The sequence below is a fragment of the Neospora caninum genome, chromosome IV (genome assembly GCF_000208865.1).
Source record: "Neospora caninum Liverpool complete genome, chromosome IV".
NCBI lineage: Eukaryota > Apicomplexa > Conoidasida > Eucoccidiorida > Sarcocystidae > Neospora > Neospora caninum.
In genome coordinates, this window is record NC_018389.1 from 322,479 (window position 1) to 341,863 (window position 19,385).

Sequence of the window (19,385 nt, forward strand, 5' to 3'; positions counted from 1 at the left end):
GCATGTGCAGATGTGTATCTCGTGCCAGGAAGGACGTCAGACTCCTCTGGTCATCTATATTAATACATGGTGTTCAATTGGTTCTCTTTCCGGCCCCTGCCTCCGCGGCTGTATCTTTTCTGGGCATCTGTTCCGCGTATACAAAACTACATTGATCCATTTTCGACGGGTAATCGAAGCGTGTTTGTAGCGCTTTCTTCCTTGATACAGAGACTGCAAGAGCTGTTTGTCTTCCGCTGCGTCCACACTAGCCAATTCATCCATCGGTAAGCTACTCCTCGTCGTCCACACCACCCGCAGAGAGGGGACTTCCGGGTCTTGACGGCGCATTGTCGGTCCTGAACTCGTGGCTGTCGCTCTCGACAGATCTCCCGTGGTCGTATAGTTTTTCTTCATCTGCCGTGTAGGCGTTGTGTGCGGCGGCGACGGAGCGCAGCCGAGCCGAGAGAGAGCCGGCGGTCGCTTCCGAGCGCAAGGACGACCGCATGTTGCCGAGCACGCTGGGCCGCGATCTGCACAGGAAAAGCGGCCGGGGCAAAACAAAGTTTCAGGTATACCGACCCCAGAAACTCATTTGTCCCCATGGTAGTACATATCCGAGGAAGGCAGTGGCTATAGTAAGTAGATATAAAACTAAACCAGACCCATCCTCGGACTGTACCAGCACCTCCATGTCGGCTCATGACTCCCTATGAGATACAGACAACCAAGTTCTTTATGATTGCCCGGACGCCCGTCGGTTGTGCCCAGAAAAAGCAGCAAGGGAAACGCTGAAACCGGGAGACGTGAGAGAGCTACGGAGGGAGGTCAAAAAGAACCGTGAGGATACATCCTGGTTCTGCTGGACTTCTTCGCATGCACACTTCTCGGCCCTTGAGAAGACGAGGAGAGTCCCAGATCCGACACTCGCAACCACTCTCTCACGCTAGAACGTAACCTGCGTTCGTTGGTTTTCTCCTGCGATTTTTTTTGTGTCCTCTTGGCTGCGCCTCCCACGCCCCAATCGCAGACCCGGGAGTCCAGTGCCACACGCCCATCGCCCGTCTCCAAGAAACACTCCTCTTTCCCTCCCTTCTCATTCTTTCCTTTTCCCTGTCTCCCTCCTGACTGCGTTTAGCGTGTGTCGTCGCTCTTCGCGCTCACTGCCTCTGGGAGTCTTCGGGGCCAGACCCGATGGGATCGTAGCCACGGAAGTGGTCAACGCCGCCGTCGCCCCGCCGCCCTCCTTCGGGGTGTTTCTTCCCGGAGCTGAGAAGAGGCAAGGACGAAGGCTTTCAGTTTTATCCAGCAGCGCAAATGCATGCACAGCGCAAAGACTCAATAGGTTTGTCTGTCGAAGCGCCAGGGGACACAAGAGTTTTTAACGCACCAGCAAGAAGGCGCGAAGGGACAAAACCCCACGTCTGTGTTGGTGTCGTTCACGGAGAAACACCGACGAGTGACAGTGAGGAGGGAGACACAGTGGGGCGAGTACACCAGGGAAGACAGAAGAGAGCAAAAAAGTTAGGTGCTCTTTTGTGGCCTTAATTGCGTGACGCGAACGGGAGCTCAGAAGATAAACAACCGAAAAAAGATGCGGGAGACTCACTTTCCTGCCATCGCCGCTGCCGCCATGCCCTGACGAATGTAGCGCTCGTTCACTTTCAGCTGGCGAGCGATCGGCGCGAACCCGCAGATGACTCCCAGGAGCAATCCGATGCTTCCGCCCACTGAAAACACACATGGGAGGCACGAACAACGGAAAGATAACAGAGACAGGAGGGTGGCCCACCCGTGAATGCGGAGACCTCGACGAGTTATAGCCTCGTATCTGTGCACGTGGATGCGAGACAAGCGTTTCATGAGAGAACGTGGTCTGCGGCTCCGCCTTCGCTTTGAGGTCCGGGGACCTCACGCCTTTTCGTCCTGTCGACGGTCTCCTCTTCCCCAACACTTACATGCAATTGCAAATCCGCCCGTGTTGATCATGGCGCCCACCACGGCGCCTGTCAGGATTCCGCCCATAGCTCCGAGCCACGCCCCCCTGCGAACAGGAGAGAAAGCGAAACCCAACTGGAAAAGAAACGGTGAAAGAGAAGGAAAAAAACCCTGAACACTCGGGTATCACACCACGTCGCCCCCCTGTGATTGCGCCACACACAACACCGCATGCACCGCGAGTTGCTGTTTTTAGTTCGACCTTCAGAGCGCGCTCTTCTTGAATCTCCCTCAAAAAAGTGAAAACAAGCGGAGACGCTTCGTCTCTAGCTCCGCCACTTTGGGGCGGTGCCGATCTTTTCTGGTTTCGTTGGGGTTCCAGTGGTTCCCCCATGTTCGTGGTGGTCTTGTTTACTCAGCGAACGCCCAGCTGAGCCCCCGGCGTTCCACGTCACCCGCTTGGTCCCCAGGCTCGCGCCCGGGAAGCTTACCGTCGCCCGACGAGCAAAATGGAGCAGCAGAGCGTCATTAAGCCAGCGGCAAGGCCGAGGCCGCCCGCGACGCACTGAGTCACGAGACCGCCTACGAGGCCGCCGGTGACCGCGCCCATGACCGAGGACCCGATAAGCCAGTTGCCGCCTCCGCGGTAAAAGGTGGACGACCAGAGACCCCGAGAAAAGAGACTCGCCATCATGACGATCGCAATGAAAGTTGCCGCCAGATAGACCACGAAGACGACAATCGCCGACGCCCAGACAGGCCAGCACTCGCAGTTGCTCATGCAGAATCCGTCCTCCTGAAGGGCCGCGCAAGGGTCGAGAGAGAGGAGGCAGCGAGAACGGTGACGGCGAAAGGCAGGGACCACCGGCCCAACGGAACAGAGACGGCCGAGGAAATACCGCACGGCCGGTGAGCACGGAGAGGACAGAGAGGCTCAGCGAGGAAGTCACCCAGTATACTCACAGCGTGCGAAGCAAAGCAAGCGGCGAGTGAGAAAACGGAAGTAGCGACTGCGTCAACTGAGAAGTCTCGCTTGGGATTGTGACAGAGCTGAAAAGGGGGACTCGAGGCAGACTCGGCAGCTTGAGGGAAGAAGGGGAAAAAGAAAACAGATCGGCACACGTACATAACACGGACACCAGATGGAGACAAACACGACCGCGCTGTCACCTTCCAACACACGCGTGAGAAGGATCGGCCCAGTCCGGTTTGCCTCACCCCCACACTTCACAAGGTGCCGGCGCACGACACGATGCCCCGTAGAAATCAACCTCTGTCGAGACAGGGGAGTTTCCGCCCCAGAGACACAAACTCCTTAGGGCCGGAGTCCAACATCGAGAGCGGTCTGCTAGGCACTTTTCGAGTTCGGGACCGACACGCTGCAATGCCTTAGCAGGCCCTAAGTGGCAAAACACACGCTCTTCTTCCCCTCCCCTCTGACTGTTCCCTCTCTCTATCGGCTCTCTCACCGGAACGACCTCGAGCGTCTGGGCTTCTCGAAAGTGACCGGTCGTCTTCACACCTTGCCTCAGGTCGACCACGCGCCCTTGGGAAACGGCGACGGTTGGAGACGCCCCTGTTGTCCCCGCCGCTCCTGCCTCGCTCGAAATCGCCTGACGTCTGGAGACCGTCGTCGGGGCACCCGCCGCTTGCACCCCTGCTGCAGGGGAAGGAGCGGGTTCACCCACTGGCTGTGCGCCCACAGTGGAACCTGTCGCAGCTGAAGCCCCAGCGGTCGAAGACACTGCTGCCTGTACGGTTGTGGCCGCAGGTTGTGCCCGAGAAGCGACAACAGGCTGTGCCTGAGAAGCGACAGCAGGCTGTGCCTGAGAAGAGACAGCAGGCTGTGCCTGAGAAGAGACAGCAGGCTGTGCCTGAGGCGTTACAACAGGCTGTGCCTGAGGCGTTACAACAGGCTGTGTCTGAGGCGTTACAACAGGCTGTGCCTGAGGCGTTACAACAGGCTGTGCCTCAGAAGAGACAGCAGGCTGTGCCTGAGGCGTTACAACAGGTTGTGCCTGAGGCGTTACAACAGGCTGTGCCTGAAAAGCGGGAGCCTCAGGAAGCGACGCGTCCGGAACGCCTGTGACGGCGGCGGGACTGCCGGTCGGAGCCACAGAGGCAGGGACCAGTGGCGAAGAGACAGGAGTCGGAGCTACCGAGGCTAGGGTCGGGGACGCTGGATTCGCAGCGGCAGCTGGGACGACAGACGGGATGGGAGTTGGGGCGACGGTCTCGGCTCCTGCCACGCCTGCTGCAACTCCGGAGGGGTCTTGAGGGGCGACGGTTGCAGGAGTTGGGCCCAAAGGGACGTCAGGGTATGCCTGGGGGAGAGCGGCAGTGCCTGCTAGGTCAGCGGGCTGTGGGTTGAGGGGGACACCTGGTACGAGAGTCGACGGATCCGCCAGCTGGTCGTGCTCCGCAATTGGTTGGGTTCGAGTCATTGGAGGCGCTAGCAACGGGACGGGAAAGGAAGCAGGAGAAGTAATAAAATGGGGCAAACGGTGGTGTGTTGAGCAGAGGTGGGTTGAGAGTTCGTGGATGCGCAAGGAAAGCGAAACAAAAAGTTCTCCGCATCCATCCACGGTAGACCTGGTCCTAGACTGAACACGGCACAGCGGCGTCCGCATGCATGGAGCTAAACAAAGCACAGGAGAAAGGCTACAGCATCTCCCTCTTTCCTGGCAAGAGCCCCCGCAGATATTGCTCAGAAGGAACTCTGCCCCGTTATTATTCATCCCGGCTAACTCTTTAACACGGAGAGGCATTCCCTGTATCTCCCTTTGTACATCAGGTGCGCCTGTCCCTTCGCAGGGACAAGACGACAGCTCCTGCGCTCAGCGCCCGTGGGTAGGATCGCGCGAGACCCTGTGGATTTGGTTCGCCGCACGCGAAAACAGGGAAATGCGAAGAAAGGAGGAAATGCGAGGAAGCAAACAGGGCAAAAAGCCGCCCAGTGGGGGGGTAGGCGGTGTGCGCCTCTCCCTGCTTCTGCCCAATCCCGTATCCTGTAACTGTTTGGAGTGCAAAGGCCACTGCAACTGAAAAACCAAAGTTGTAGGATGAATTTGGATACATAGCCCACCAATCCTAACCGCCCTCCGTGCTCAAGTCGGGTTCTACCTCAAAACGCTGCGCACATTTTGGTGTTAACTGGGTTGTCTTACCTTGGGCGGCGCCTGCCGTCTGCTCTGCCGTGTAGTCGTCAGCGGGTTGTTCCACTTGCAGGAAGCTGAGACAGGCTGCGTCGCCCTGTGTCCCCGCCCGTTCGTGTCCTGCCGCTGGCTGATCTACTGAAACGAAGGCGAGCCCCGCGAGCTTCAAGTCTACGCAGGACTTCTCGCTGCGTTTCGCCTTTGCACTCGCGCGGCTTCTGTGTTTTGTGTGCAGCTGAAGAAAACCCGGTGCGTCTTCTTCGTTCCGCCCCGCATCTCCCCGGTGCGCCGGGCGTCTGACCCCACTCGTTTTCTCCACAAAGGACGCACCTCCGTCCTGGGGCGCCTGCGCGCTTCCTGCGCTCTGGCAGGCTGCTCCGAACTGTTCGCACGCCTGTGAACACACCCGGACGGTCGTCGAGACTTTCGCCTTTGACTCGGCAAAAGAGACGCCCGAGGACGCGGGGGCGGCGCGCACAGAGACCCAAGGCTGCGCTTTCTCGGCGGAGCAGTTGAGGGCGCAGAACAGATTTTGCAGGTACAATTCGCATCGCGCGGGGTCTGCCGGCGGAGCGGAAAAGGAGGAAACGACTTCGTGGGCTTGGTTCACGGACGCTGCGTGGGACCCCGCCGAGCAGCGGAGACACGCTGGCGCCGTTGTCTCCAACACAGAAACAGAGGTGGAAGCTTTCGAAGGGGAGGGGCGACGGCGACTCTGGGCAGGTCCCGCGTGAACGGGAGCCGCGAGGAAAACGCAGAAAAAAAGCGGAAAGAGAAAACCCGCCAAGGAACGTGCCATGGTGAGGGACGGCAGAAAACAGGAGGGAGACCTCGCCTTCTGCTGGGGAAAAATCGTGGCTAGAGGATGAATGTTCTCACACAGAAGACACAGTCCATCAAATGGGGCGGAAAACCTAAACCCGAACCCACAGGGGGGGGGGAGGGGGGGGGGCTCTCGGACAGGGGACGGAGAGACTCACTTCCCGAGTGGCATCCCCTACGCGTGGGTGCTTCTGCCCCAAGGATAGCGCATTACAACGGTAGGGATAGTACGTCAATCAAAATTGCAAAGAAAAGCAGAGAAAGGCAGCCTAAGTAGATTTCTCCCCGTTCACGGACTTCAAAAAAACGATCGTGAAATCAGTCGAGAGTGGACTATCCACACGGGCCAAATGCGTCTCGACACGTCTTCAGTCCCCACTTCTGATTCTTCATCGTCTGTGCCGTCTCAGAGCGTCCGACCCATTCTAGGCAGCGAAACGAGACATAAGGGTATCTGTTACGAGACGAGAAGAGGAAGGTGACGAGATGAACAAACGGAAGCAGTTGCCCCTGATATGGCAGAGAGATCAGGGCGAACAAAGGACTGGAATAACAGAATGTAAATTCACAATCCGTCGCCTCAGCTGCCAAAATGGCGATTGTGGCGACTCGTTTGCTTGAACACGTTCCCGCCGAGGCCCCCAAATCGTCATCGGCTCTCCTTCCTAGTCCACGCTGCGTAGGTACACAGATGCATCTGCGGGTACAAAGCTTGTGGGATCTAGATATGCTCTTGAGATCTACTCAGACACCTATTTTTAGTCCTGCTTCCAGGCTCGCAACTCGAAACCGTGGCAGAGTGTCTACATCCTAGAGAATGAACCGATTTCATCTCTTTTGCGCATCTCCCTCCTGTCGGTTTTTCCCCCTTCTTTCTCTATCAAACCACCGACAAGACTTAGTCGCGCTCGCAAGTCCTTGTCTGTCAAACGAGTGTTCTCACTCCCCGCGACACTCAGCCAGTACCTCGACTGCTCAGCGTGGCTGTTTGACATTCATGGAGGGGCTATCACCCCCGCATCGACACCTCTGCCAAGTGGGGACGATACGAAACGGGGAATGTCGATCGCCGTTTTTTTCAAGGACTTGTCGGGATGGAAAACAAAAACGGGGACGCAGCGATGCCTTTTGGGGCTTTGGCCGGCTGACAGGGCTCCGATCGAAAGGGGGTGGGGGTAGTGGAAGTGCCGATTCATGAGAATGGATACCTACTCAGCTTCCTCGTCCCTAGTTTCCGTTCTTTAAGGCCTTGGGGAAGCAAAACGGTTTAAAGCTCGGGGAAAATGGAGGGAAAGGGCCCGAAAAGCACTAGACAGGCGCAGTACGATGACCGTAGCGGAAGCAGCCAGTGTCCATGCTGCTCGTCTTTGGCAGTCCTATGCCACACAACGCAATAATCACCCCGAAAATCTTAAAATGCCTTCGCGCAAAGTCCAGACGGAAAGGACAGACGTAGAGAAGGTTTTCCTTCCTTGGTGGCGTTAACTAGCTAAAAAAGAGACGACGAGACGGGAGAACGAGGGGGATGGCTGAAGCGAATCGAGGGACAGTTAAGAAGCTTGACCTAACTAGCCGGACGGCGCTTCTTCGCCACTGGAAGCGATGCCTGAACGAGCGCCCCCTTACGCTTCCTTCTCGCAGTTCTGACCCGAACGATACCCCCCGCCGCCCCCCTCCCCCCCCCCCCCCCCACCTCTTTTCTTTCCCTGCTCGCGTCGGGTTTTGGCAATGTAGCCGCGGCTGTGCAGTAGGTAGAGGGGGGGACACACAGGAAGGGATTACCCCGCCCCCCCCCCCCTTCGCGCGCATGTCCAAATTCCGCGCATCCAGGATCAGCACACTGTTTTTTTGAAAGCAAATGAAAACCATCATGGGCGAACGCGCGCCAAAGAGTGTTGCGTGAAGGTTGGAGTGGCAAAAAGTAGCCGTGAACGGCTGTCGTTTGAACTGGAAAAGGTGCCGTTATTTTGTACCGAAGTTTGCATTCTTCAGCAGAATAGGGGGGGGCGAGGAGCATCCCAGCACTCGATGCGCTGGGAATCGAACGGCGCGCCGCCCGCCATCGGATGTCCGTGGCTGTTCAACCGGTTGTCAATATGATGCCGGCGAGTCGTTTACGCGTGTGAACTGGCGACAACCCGTTTTCCAAAATGGTTACAGAGCCGCATTTTGTGGTTGGGAAACTTAGCGTTGCAGCCAATGTAGCTGTTGGATGTAGGTCGTTGAAGGGGTAACAGTGATACGGCAAAAGCGGACGTGCCGTACTGGTAGCTGGCGGTCTGCGATACCGCCAATGCGATCCAAATCGGTGAAAAATGTAGTAGACGAACGACCTTAAATTTGCCAAAATGACAACTCATGGCTTCTGCAGAGAGACTGGGCAAAGCAGCGGTCGAATGTCAGCGGAAACGCGCAATAACTGGCTTCTCTCGTCCTCGATGCAATGGCGGCTGTGCCTCTACCCACCATTGTTTTGGTTACTCCCCCTTCAGTTTTCTGGCATTCGCTTTGCTAATGTAGACCTGCATATCCCTTGGTTCGCTCTGGAAACGGTAAGTTGAACTTAACGCATAACAAGAGACTGGCAGCTACATGTCATTTTATTAAACACGCCCATTTGCTGCAGAGACAAAACGCTGAACAGGGAAGTCCAATGTGCATGTCCGTAAAGTTCTTAGAATAATCTCTTTTCGACCGAAATAATGCATGGGAGATGAGCGACTCCTGTTTGCAGGGGAAGTGTTGGGACTCGAGCACCTACCTTTTCACTGTAGAAGCGTCAAACACGATGTCAACACATTCACTGTGTTATTGGGGATGCAGCAGCAAACAAGTTGACTTACTCTCCTACGACGGAGACATCGCTGTTTCAAGCATGGGTCCGAAAGACAGTCGCAAACCCTCGCGGCCGCTTCAGCGTTTCTCAACCGTATGGCTGCGGTCCTTCGCTGAGCTAAGAATCAAGAACGTGAAGGACTAAGTGAACTCGCGATCGTGAGGGAAGGAAGCAAATGCAGCGAGAGATACAGACAAACAAGGGGGGTTAAAACTGGAGTCTGTTCGTTGGGGCGTTTTGCTTGTGAGAGAGAAACGACGAAGTCGGTATGTGCAGCTTAGGTGTCAGTGAAGCACGGAGAGACTAGCAAAAATAGAGCCACATTTGGTGGCCAGCTTGAGTCCACTCTTCAGGGAAATCTTGAAAGAGACGAGAAGGGGACAACTTTCTACGTACCACTACAATTTTCAGGCAAGGAGCGGCTGGGTCCTCGACCCACATCCACAACGCAGGCTTGACGTATTAGTGTAAAATTCTGCGTTGAACTCAAGTGCATCATAGCTGCGCCTATATCTAACCATCCGGGAACTGCATCGTAAAGGACCAAGGTGCAGATGTGTCTTGCAAATTATGCTGGTATTGAACTGTTCGTCTTGCTCCAGAACACACCGGTATCTAGTTCATGGTACGCAGGAGGCATCTTCCGTCAAACAGAGAGAGGATTTTTTCGCCTCCTTGCACTGCAGCCAAGTTTGCAGTCACGGGTTACTGAAGGAGAAGTTCTCAACGGAAGGACTGACTACGCACGATCATTCACATATATCAGAATTCGCATGCAGCGTCCAGTGTCCCGAGTTGAGCAAATGCACTGAATAGGGGTGTGCTATTTTTCCATTGTACTGTGAGTGATAATCTCTGAGACAGGATTCTTCGCTGCAAGCATCTCCGTGTATAACCTCATAACCAGTGAAAGGGAGATGGTTGTATCGAAAAGATCTCTACGAAAACCTTGGTACAACATTTGTGGCCAGCGACGAGAGATGGACGATTCCTAAAGAAGCGATTTGTTTGACTGAACAGCCGCACGACGACGTCGACAATGAATCACCTGCTCTTGTCCTGTCAGGGGCATAAATTCATTACCCAATGTATCAAAAGCGGCAAGCACTCGGTCATCACGTCTACATGCAGAGCATATCTTCGAAGGGACACGATAAGTTTTTTCCTTACACATATGGAACACGGGGTCTGGCTATGAGCACATGTCCCTATCTACTGCCACACACGCGTGGCATATACCCTGTCGCGAGCCGCTGTCAGACGCAGAAACGGAAGGACGTCTCTCTATATATTAGATCACATTTGAACTGACACACGTGACCCCAGGACGGCCAAAACTTCAAATATACCGACCTGCTTACCCTTGTGACTTCGCTGGACGAGGGCAGGTGGGTTATTCGAGACGAATGAAACCCATCTCGGAGATCCGTCAACACCTGCAAAGACGAGTCCTTCCGAAAACAGCGCAGTTGTTGAAGTCGATATGATGCCAGAATTGAACAGCCAAGACGGCACAACATCACCATGATTACACGGACCAGGCGAGGAACCCGAACAAAGCGGCCGCACCCGAGACTGTAGCTACCATTTGACCAGTTGACGACGCAGAGCTTCCTGACTTCACAGTCACAACCACATTGCAAGTCGACGTAGTCGCACCCGCCTGTGAGCTGTCGTTTCCCCCAGCCTTCTCTTCACGATCAGATCCCTCGGAATTTGTCGACTTGGGAACACAACTCAAACGGAATTGATGGTCTGATTCCGGAAACTCCGTCTCTGGGATTGTCAGCGTAGCGGAACTCTCCTCGTCTGCATTTGTCCACCAGCTCTCCACAAAGCTGGGAAGAATACCTGTGTAATCCTTCTCGTTGCACTTCCTCAAGTCTGCTTCCTGAGCGTCGCAGTAGCGAGTTTTATATTTAGTCGGATGGAGAATACCCTCGGAACCACACTGAAGAGTGAGGGTGTTGTTTTCTGTTGTCATCTCAACCTTCAGGGGCACTGGGTTGCTGTTTTTGCCGTACGCACAGGTGACGACGTTCGTATCCCCAACAGAAGAAGCTCTTGCTTCGACATTCACCGTGACCTTGCACACCTGCTTACCCTGAGAGGAAGTGGAGTCTTGACACCCAACAAGGAAGCTCTTGTCAGTCAAAGGAAGGTCTGCATCCTCCAATTGCAATGTCCACGTTTCTGTTTTGCCTACTCTTTTCTTTGACTGAGTCCACGTAACAGTACGGTCTGTACCAAGCAATTCCTTCAGCGTGACTTCTTTGCCATCGGAAGCGCTGCCGTCAAACTGGCATTGGGTACCGCCTTTGGATTGCTTTGGATCACACACTTTTGCCAGGCTCTGTGGTATCATCGTGATCGTTGCTGCCTTACATACCAACGTAGCGGTGAGACTTGATTGTGACAGCGTCAGCGAGGCAGCAGCTGCCCCGGCGGCGGCATCCTTTTCTTTGGCTATTAGATCGCAAGTGGCGACCGCATCCTGGAATGTGGGCGCAACAGTCGTGAACCCAGTTTGCAAAAGCCGGTGTTGAATGCCTTCACTCAGCTGAGCTGCAACGAGCTCCCCGCTGCAAAACAACAAAATTCCACTCATGCACGCCGCCATCCACGTGCGGTCCATCGGGTTCGACCCTCGACGCCGCTGAAGAGTTTTGCCCATCCTGGCCGTCGTTTACACACGTATGATCCACAGAGAATCGGCGAGAAAAGAGAGCTACACAAAGGGGATCAGTGGTCGACAGATCAAGCTAACCAACTCAGCCGCTTAATGTGTCCACACCTGAGAAGAAAATACCAGGAAAAAGAAGATAAACAAGACGGAACTCTGCCGGCAGCGGCATCACAGCCCGTGAAACCAAGGCGGGTTACCGGGGGGTCAGCAGTCGGTCAAGACGCGCGCACGGGGAAGTGCCCGCAGGTGACCCGTCCCCGCGGACCCCGTCAGTCTCCAAGTCGAGAGCGAAGATGCAAAACAGATTGGCGACCAAAACGTATATGAGCTTAAAACAATGAAACGAAATCAGAGTCACGCACCGCAACACTTTCAACTGTCTTCTGTTGCCAAATGTAGCAGCCGTGCAACTCGGAGAAGACGAGAAGTGAAATCCTTTTTCAACTCGTCCGAGGAACCTGTGTATCATTCGCTTCACTTTTTCAAAACTGCCTCCCCGCTCGCTTTTGTAACGATGGGACTGGAGACACAGAATTATCAGAGAACAAAATCGTTGAGATTGTCCCGAGTTCGTGACCGCGAAGGAAGAGGCGAATGCCACCCTCCAGCGTATTTGGAAGATACAGGAAATTCTTCATCCCTTAAAAAACAACTCAGTTTGAGAGTTCAGTTTTGCATCACCGAGCAGCGCTGGGGGACCGTTTGACATGAAGAAGACCAAGGAGTTCGGCAAGTCTGGTAGCAAGGAGAAAGCTATTTGGGAAGGCGTAACACAGCCACAAGGGGGTTGACTTACCCAAGGAGACACGGAAAGATGGCTGTCCCCGGAAATATTATCGTAGTCAATTTCCTTCTGTGTTGCAGAACATTTGAAAGCAAGTATGGCATTATCTCACATGCGAGAAGGAAGGAGAGTCTGGAAATGTGAGGGAAGGTGGACACGCAGATGCAGAGAGAACGGGCATAGGGGTGGGAGGGGCACTGTCGTCTCAGTGCCTTCTGACGAGCTCTACGCACCACTGATGAGGCAGTCAATTTGGACCTCCTATACACCCTGACGACACCAGGGGCGAACGGATCCTGGACACAGAAAAACTGAAGACGCTGGAAGCAACACTCTCTACAACAATAATAGAGTTACCCTCTGACTCCGCGGCCTTAAGTGAGTGAGAAGAACGGGGCAGTGAGTCGTTATCAAGTCGTGTGGACTGATACTGTAAGAGCTACCAACGTGGGCGTGAGTTTGGTTGGGTGTGTGTTTCTGATGTGACGGGGTGTTTGCATGAGAGGTGACAAGCATCCCATCATGAACAATGGATGTCAGCAGAGAAGGGTGGAAGATGGAGTCCGGGTGTCTAGACAGGTGTCGCGAAAGAGCAAGGTGCTGTTGTGTTGTGTGCTGTGTGTTGGGATAGAAAATGCGTTTTTATCGGTGTTACTCAATTCAGGTAATTTTCAGGACGGCACCTGTCACAGAACGGCTCCCACAGAGGCCATACCCAGATGAAAAATCCAAGGGGACCTTGTGAATCACAAGTCGGTTTTGGATAGATCTCTCCATGCTCCAGGGGCACCCGCAACTAGCGAATAAATGGTATCGAAGCGACATGCCCGTGCCACCGGAAGAGAATACACCAATTTTGTAGCCGGAAATGATATCTCAAAAAAACCGAAGAAAAGTCCGTTCAGTGCCCAATCTCCGCCGTAAAGAGCAACACCGCCTTCGCGTTCTGAATGGAAAGTGGTAGAAATGAGCAGTAATATTTGGAGTAAAAAAAATAACTGAGTAGGCATGTCAAGTCAAGTTTTTTTTGAAGATTGTCAACCTGCAGGCTCGCTACCGCACTGGACAGTTGCTGACATTGAGACAGCGCCTTGAAGCATTGAACACCAAGACGACACAACATCACAACGATTACAACGAGCCGGCGAGGAGCCCTAACAAAGCCGCCGCACCAGAGACTGTAGCTACCATTTGACCAGTTGACGATGCAGAGCTTCCTGACCTGACAGTCACAATCACATTGCAGTTCGACGTAGCCGCATGCGTCTGTGAGCCGTTACCCTTGCTAGTTTTCATCGTGTCACCCGATGGCGGGGCATTTGGCGACTTCGGAACACAACCCAAACGGAATTGCTGGTCTGATTCCGGAAACTCAGTCTCTGGGATTGTCAGCGTAGCGGAACTCTTCCCGTCGTTCACATTTGTCCACCAGCTCTCCACAAAGCTGGGAAGAATACCTGTATAATCCTTCTCGTTGCACTCCTGAACGTTTGCGGCCTCAGGGTCGCAGTAGCGAGTTTTATATGTAATCGGATGAAGAATACCCTCGGAACCACACTGAAGAGTGAGGGTGTTGTTATCTGTTGTCATCTCAACCTTCAGAGGCTCAGGGTTGCTCTTTTTGCCGTACGCACAGGTGACGACGTTCCTATCCGCAACAGAAGAAGCTCTCGCTTCGACGTTCACCGTGACCTTGCATGCCTGCTTACCCTTAGTGGAGTCTTGACACCCAACAAGGAAGCTCTTGTCGGTCACAGGAAAGTCGCCATCCTCCAGCTGCAATGTCCACGCTTTTGTGCTTCCTGCACCTCGTTCGCTATTTGGCTCTTGTTGGATCTCTGTCCACTGAATGTGGCGGTCTGTTCCGAGCAATTCTGTCAGCTTGACCTCTTTGCCCGCTGGATTGGTGCCGCCAAACACGCATTTGCCGTTGTCCGCGTTTTGCTTTGGATCACAAACATTCAGCAGGTTTTCCGGCACTGTCACGATTTGTGTTCCTGTACATACCAAGGTAGCGGTCAGGCTTGTTTGTGACAGCGTCAGAGAGGCAGGAGCTGCCCTGCCTGCTGCAGCAGGGCTAAAACTGCAAGTGGCGACTGCATTATCGATCGATGGATCGACATTGGTGATTTCTCCGGACAAACTCCGACCCAGAAGACCTTCACGCAGTTGATCTGCAGCTGCTAGCCCGCTAGAGAGCAACAAAACACCACCCATGCTCAACGCGATCAACTTGCGGGCCTTAGACCTGAACCCCCCGCGGCGCTGCTGCATCTTTCCTGTCCTCGCCATTATGAAAACGCTCAGAAAGTCTTGACGAGCGTTAAAATGACCACCATATTAGAGGTCCCTTCTACCCGCGAAAACAAAAATCATACTATAATCCCACCTCTCGAAGCACACCAGTCGCCTCCCCCAGCGGGATGCACGCCCCCGAACAGCCTTCGCTGGCGCCATATGGCCAGGGGGGCCGATGCCGATGATGACCCGCGTCGGGATGAATGACTCTGAGAGCGACCCGCCACAATGAGTTTTGCTCAAGACTACACAGTGCTTGCGGCTAGTCGCTGATGGACGCTGAATGACAACAACAAGAAAGGAAGGTTATACCAAGCGTCTTGTTTACAGGTTTTTCTCATTTCTGGACGTTTGTGGAAGTGATGGTGGGAGCGGCGGAAGACGAAGGCACCAGTGCCCCTCTGAGCCGTTGAGGGCAGTTGCATCTGACCCGTTCCACAATTTTTTCTGGTTCCTGGTGCCACGGATTTAGCGGCAGGCTACGACTCCGCGGTAGGAGGCCTCTCACAAGTAAAGCCACAAAGAGGCTGAGTAACGGAGGAGAAGGAGATCTTTTGCCTCCACCTTCGGAGGCCAGTATGCTCTGGAACTTGTCGCGGGTTGGTTGCACTTGCGTAGCATGCGCGACAGATGCAGAAAGGGACCTGGCAGCGAGGAGAAAAAGATAATGAGGTGATGGAGAGAGAAACGATGTGGCTATGTGTGTGTGCGTTTTTGGAGCTAGGCACTGCCCGAAGAGTGAATGTAGAAGGTCTGAAGGTGTCGCTGATGCCAGCGAGACAGTAAGATAACGGCAGCGTGGTCTGCCAATACACATAATATTTAAGAACAGACGCAAACTCTTAATTGTAGTCGCTTAACGAAGAGCAATGTTTTACACTGCGAGAAATGCACGCGAGAAGCTTAGAGTCGCAGGAGCCGAAAAAGGCAAAGGAACGTGGGCCTTTGCTGTGACGCGAACAGTTTGCTGAAGAGTGTACAGCCTCCAGATAACATAATCGGTGTATCGAATATGCAGTTCACACATTGTCCACGGTACGACGAGAGTCAGGACGTTGCCACGGAAAACCATGCCGCCCATATGCATCTGAGCGCTCGTCCTGACGAGGATCTCGAAGCTCCACCGTGCATTCCAACAGACTGCGGAGAATCAGTTGGTTCGTCCTATCGTAGACTGACTCACTCATGGGCTACCCCCTCTTCGCAGAAATGTGAAAAAATGAGGCGAGTGAAACACCCTTGGATTCACTTCACCTGAGCTCGTCTCTTTATGCGGTCCCGTGAGGAGCGATCCCTCAAATCGCCACTCCTTAAAACAATCTTCACGACACCAAATTTGTGGAAGGCGGTGGCTCGAGAAAGCAGAGTAAACTCAAGAAGAATGACGCTGACGGAAAACCCCTCTCCGACATTGTTTGCGAGGAGAAAACCAAAGGCCCTGCCCTTGCAGAGTCAGTGGTGTGGCATGTCCCGCTCTCAAGTCGCCGAAAGGCGCAGCCCCACGCAGTTAGTGCCTCTCTTGATGTGTACTTTCCAACTGCGATCCGTGGTCCCAGGACAGCCAAAACATCAAATGTACCGACCTGCATACCCTTGTGACCTCGCTGGACGGGGACACATGGGGTTATTCGAGACGACAAAAACCCATTTTGGACATAGGTGGAAAACTGTGAAAAGAGGCTCGGCAGGAAACACTAAACAGTTCCTGTTGTCGAGATGGCATCTTGAATCATTGAACGCCCAAGACGACATAACGTCACATTGCTTAGAAGGAGCCGGTGAGGAGCCCTAACAAAGCCGCCGCACCAGAGACTGTAGCTACCATTTGACCAGTTGACGACGCAGAGCTTCCTGACTTCACAGTTACAACCACATTGCAAGTCGAGGTAGTCACACTCGTCTGTGTGCCCTCGCTTGCCCTCCCCCCACCTGAAAGATCAGATCCCTGGGGGTTTGTCGACTTGGGAACACAACTCATACGGAATTGCTGGTCTGATTCAGGAAACTCAGTCTCTGGGATTGTCAGCGTAGCGGAACTCTTCCCGTCGTTCACATTTGTCCACCAGCTCTCCACAAAGCTGGGAAGAATACCTGTATAATCCTTCTCGTTGCACTCCTGAACGTTTGCGGCCTCAGGGTCGCAGTAGCGAGTTTTATATGTAATCGGATGAAGAATACCCTCGGAACCACACTGAAGAGTGAGGGTGTTGTTATCTGTTGTCATCTCAACCTTCAGGGGCGCAGGGTTGCTGTTTTTGCCGTACGCACAGGTGACGACGTTCCTATCCCCAACAGAAGAAGCTCTTGCTTCGACATTCACCGTGACCTTGCACACATTTGTCGTACCGGAATCCCTTTGCTTAGAGGGATCGGTGTCTTGACACCCAACAAGGAAGCTCTTGTCGGTCACAGGAATGTCAGCATCCTCCAGCTGCAATTTCCACGTTTGTGTCTGGGGATTGCCCCTCGCTTGGGCTTGTTGGATCTGTTTCCAGTCAACCTCCCGGTCTGTTCCAAGCAAGCCTTTGAGCGTGACTTCTTTGCCAGTGGAACTGCTGTCGGCAAACTTGCATTTCGGAGTTTCTCCTGTTTGCGTTGGATCACAAACATTTTGCAGGCTTGCTGGTATCATCGTGATCGTTTTTGCCTTACATACCAACGTAGCGATGAGGCTTTTTTGCGAAAGCATCAAGGAGTCAGCGGCTGCGGCAGCAGCGGCTGCGACACCACCTTGTGTTAAATCGCAAGTGGCGACCGCATCCTGGAACGTGGGCGCAACAGTCGTGAACTTAGTTGCCAAACGCCGGTGCTGAAGGCCTTCACTCAGCTGGGTTGCAACGACCTCCCCGCTGCAGAACAACAAAATTCCACTCATGCACGCCGCCATCCACGTGCGGTCCATCGGGTTCGACCCTCGACGCCGCTGAAGAGTTTTGACCATCCTGGCCGTCGTTTACACACGTATGATCCACAGAGAATCGGCGAGAAAAGAGAGCTACACAAAAGGGATCAGTGGTCGACAGATCAAACTAACCAACTCATCCGCTTAACGTGTCCACACCTGAGAAGAAAATACCAGGAAAAAGAAGATAAACAAGACTGAACTCTGCCGGCAGCGGCATCACAGCCCGTGAAACCAAGGCGGGTTACCGGGGGGTCAGCAGTCGGTCAAGACGCGCGCACGAGGAAGTGCCCGCAGGTGACCTGTCCCCGCGGACCCCGTCAGTCTCCAGGTCGAGAGCGAAGATGCAAAACAGATTGGCGACCAAAACGTATATGAGCTTAAAACAATGAAACGAAATCAGAGTCACGCACCGCAACACCTTCAAATGTCTTCTGTTGCCAAATGTAGCAGCCGTGCAACTCGGAGAAGACGAGAAATGAAATCCTTTTTCAACTCGTCCGAGGAATCTGTATATTATTCGATTCACTTTTTGCCTCCGCAGCTGTAACGATGGGACTGGAGACGTAGAAATCTCGGAAAACGAAATCGTTGAGACTGTCCCGAGTTCGTGACCGCGATAAAACAGGCAAAAAAGCCCAAAACCATAACTTCGTAATCTCAATGGTTTGCTAGATCATGTCTTGTTATTATCATTATAAGTAGATATTGTGTCACCCTCGTTCTGCGTATTTGAAAGGAGCAGGAAATTTTTCATCCTTTAAAGAACGACTCAGTTTGGGCGTTCGCTGCTGCATCGTTGAGCAACGCTGGGGGACCGTTTGACAGGAGGAAGAGCAAGGAGTCCGGCAGGTCGATGGCTGTCCCCGGCAGTATTATCGTAGTCAATTTCCTTCTGTGTTTCGGATCATTTGAAAGCAGGCACGGCACTATCTCACATGCGAGAGAGAAGGACAGCCTGGAAATGTGAGAGAAGGTGGACACGCAGATGCAAAGAGAACGGGCATGGGGGTGGGAGGGGCACTGTCGTCTCATCTTTGTGCCTTCTGACGAGCTCTACGCACCACTGATGAGGCAGTCAATTTGGACCTCCTATACACCCTGATGACACCAGGGGAGAACGGATCCTGGACACAGAAAAACTGAAGACGCTGGAAGCAACACTCTCTACAACAATAATAGAGTTACCCTCTGACTCCGCGGCCTTAAGTGAGTGAGAAGAACGGGGCAGTGAGTCGTTATCCAGTCGTGTGGGCTGATACTGTAAGAGCTACCAACATGGGCGTGAGTTTGGTTGGGTGTGTGTTTCTGAGGTAATGGGATGTTTGCATGAGAGGTGACAAGCATCCCGACACGAACAATGGATGTCAGCAGAGAAGGGTGGATGATGGATTCGGGTGCTAAGTCAGGTTTTGCACAAGAGCGCGGCGCCGTTGTGTTGCGTGTTGAGATGAAAAAAGCGATCTACCTTTTTGCCGCTTTGAGGTAATTATCATGGCGACGCCTGCCATAGATCGGCTCCAACAGGGAGGCATAAACAGAGGTAAAATCCAACAAGATCTTGTCAATCACAAATCGATTTTGGATAGATCTCACCTGCTCCAGGGGTACCCGGAACAAGGGAACCGTTGGTATCGAAGCGACATGCCGCTGCCACCGGAACAGAATACACGAACATTGCTGCAGGAATCTATAGCTCAGAAAGGCCGGTAAAACGACCTTCTGTGCACTCCACCATGCACAGCAGCATCGGCTCCGCGTTATGAATGGAAACCGAGAGAAATGAGCAGTAGTATTTGCAGTAAAAAAATGAATAGGCATGTTAAGTCAAGTTTTCTTTGAAGATTATCAAACTACAGGGTCGCTACAACATTGCACAGTTGCTGAAATGGAGACACCACCATCAAGCATTGAACGCCCCACAAGGCACAACATCACAACGATTACAAAGAGCCTGCGAGGAGCCCGATCGAATCCCACATGTA

At 53.5% G+C, this 19,385-nt stretch overlaps 4 protein-coding genes across 4 annotated transcripts; all 4 read right to left on the bottom strand.

Annotated features, from left to right (window-relative positions):
- Positions 1–271: 271 nt before the first annotated feature.
- NCLIV_009890 (putative transmembrane domain-containing protein) lies at positions 272–5,871 on the bottom strand (the record flags this gene model as incomplete). The annotated part of the gene is made up of 7 exons (XM_003880504.1): positions 272–512; positions 1,144–1,248; positions 1,589–1,709; positions 1,938–2,023; positions 2,409–2,713; positions 3,387–4,369; positions 5,085–5,871. 7 exons carry the CDS (start codon positions 5,869–5,871, stop codon positions 272–274), a joined length of 2,628 nt encoding a protein of 875 aa, XP_003880553.1.
- Positions 5,872–10,258: 4,387 nt separating this feature from the next.
- NCLIV_009900 (srs domain-containing protein) lies at positions 10,259–11,404 on the bottom strand (the record flags this gene model as incomplete). The annotated part of the gene is made up of 1 exon (XM_003880505.1): positions 10,259–11,404. The coding sequence occupies one exon, from the start codon at positions 11,402–11,404 to the stop codon at positions 10,259–10,261; it is 1,146 nt and encodes a 381-aa protein (XP_003880554.1).
- Positions 11,405–13,331: 1,927 nt separating this feature from the next.
- On the bottom strand, positions 13,332–14,492 carry NCLIV_009910 (srs domain-containing protein; the record flags this gene model as incomplete). Its single annotated transcript, XM_003880506.1, has 1 exon — positions 13,332–14,492. One exon carries the CDS (start codon positions 14,490–14,492, stop codon positions 13,332–13,334), a length of 1,161 nt encoding a protein of 386 aa, XP_003880555.1.
- A 1,771-nt stretch (positions 14,493–16,263) lies between these two features.
- On the bottom strand, positions 16,264–17,439 carry NCLIV_009920 (srs domain-containing protein; the record flags this gene model as incomplete). The annotated part of the gene is made up of 1 exon (XM_003880507.1): positions 16,264–17,439. One exon carries the CDS (start codon positions 17,437–17,439, stop codon positions 16,264–16,266), a length of 1,176 nt encoding a protein of 391 aa, XP_003880556.1.
- Positions 17,440–19,385: the final 1,946 nt, after the last annotated feature.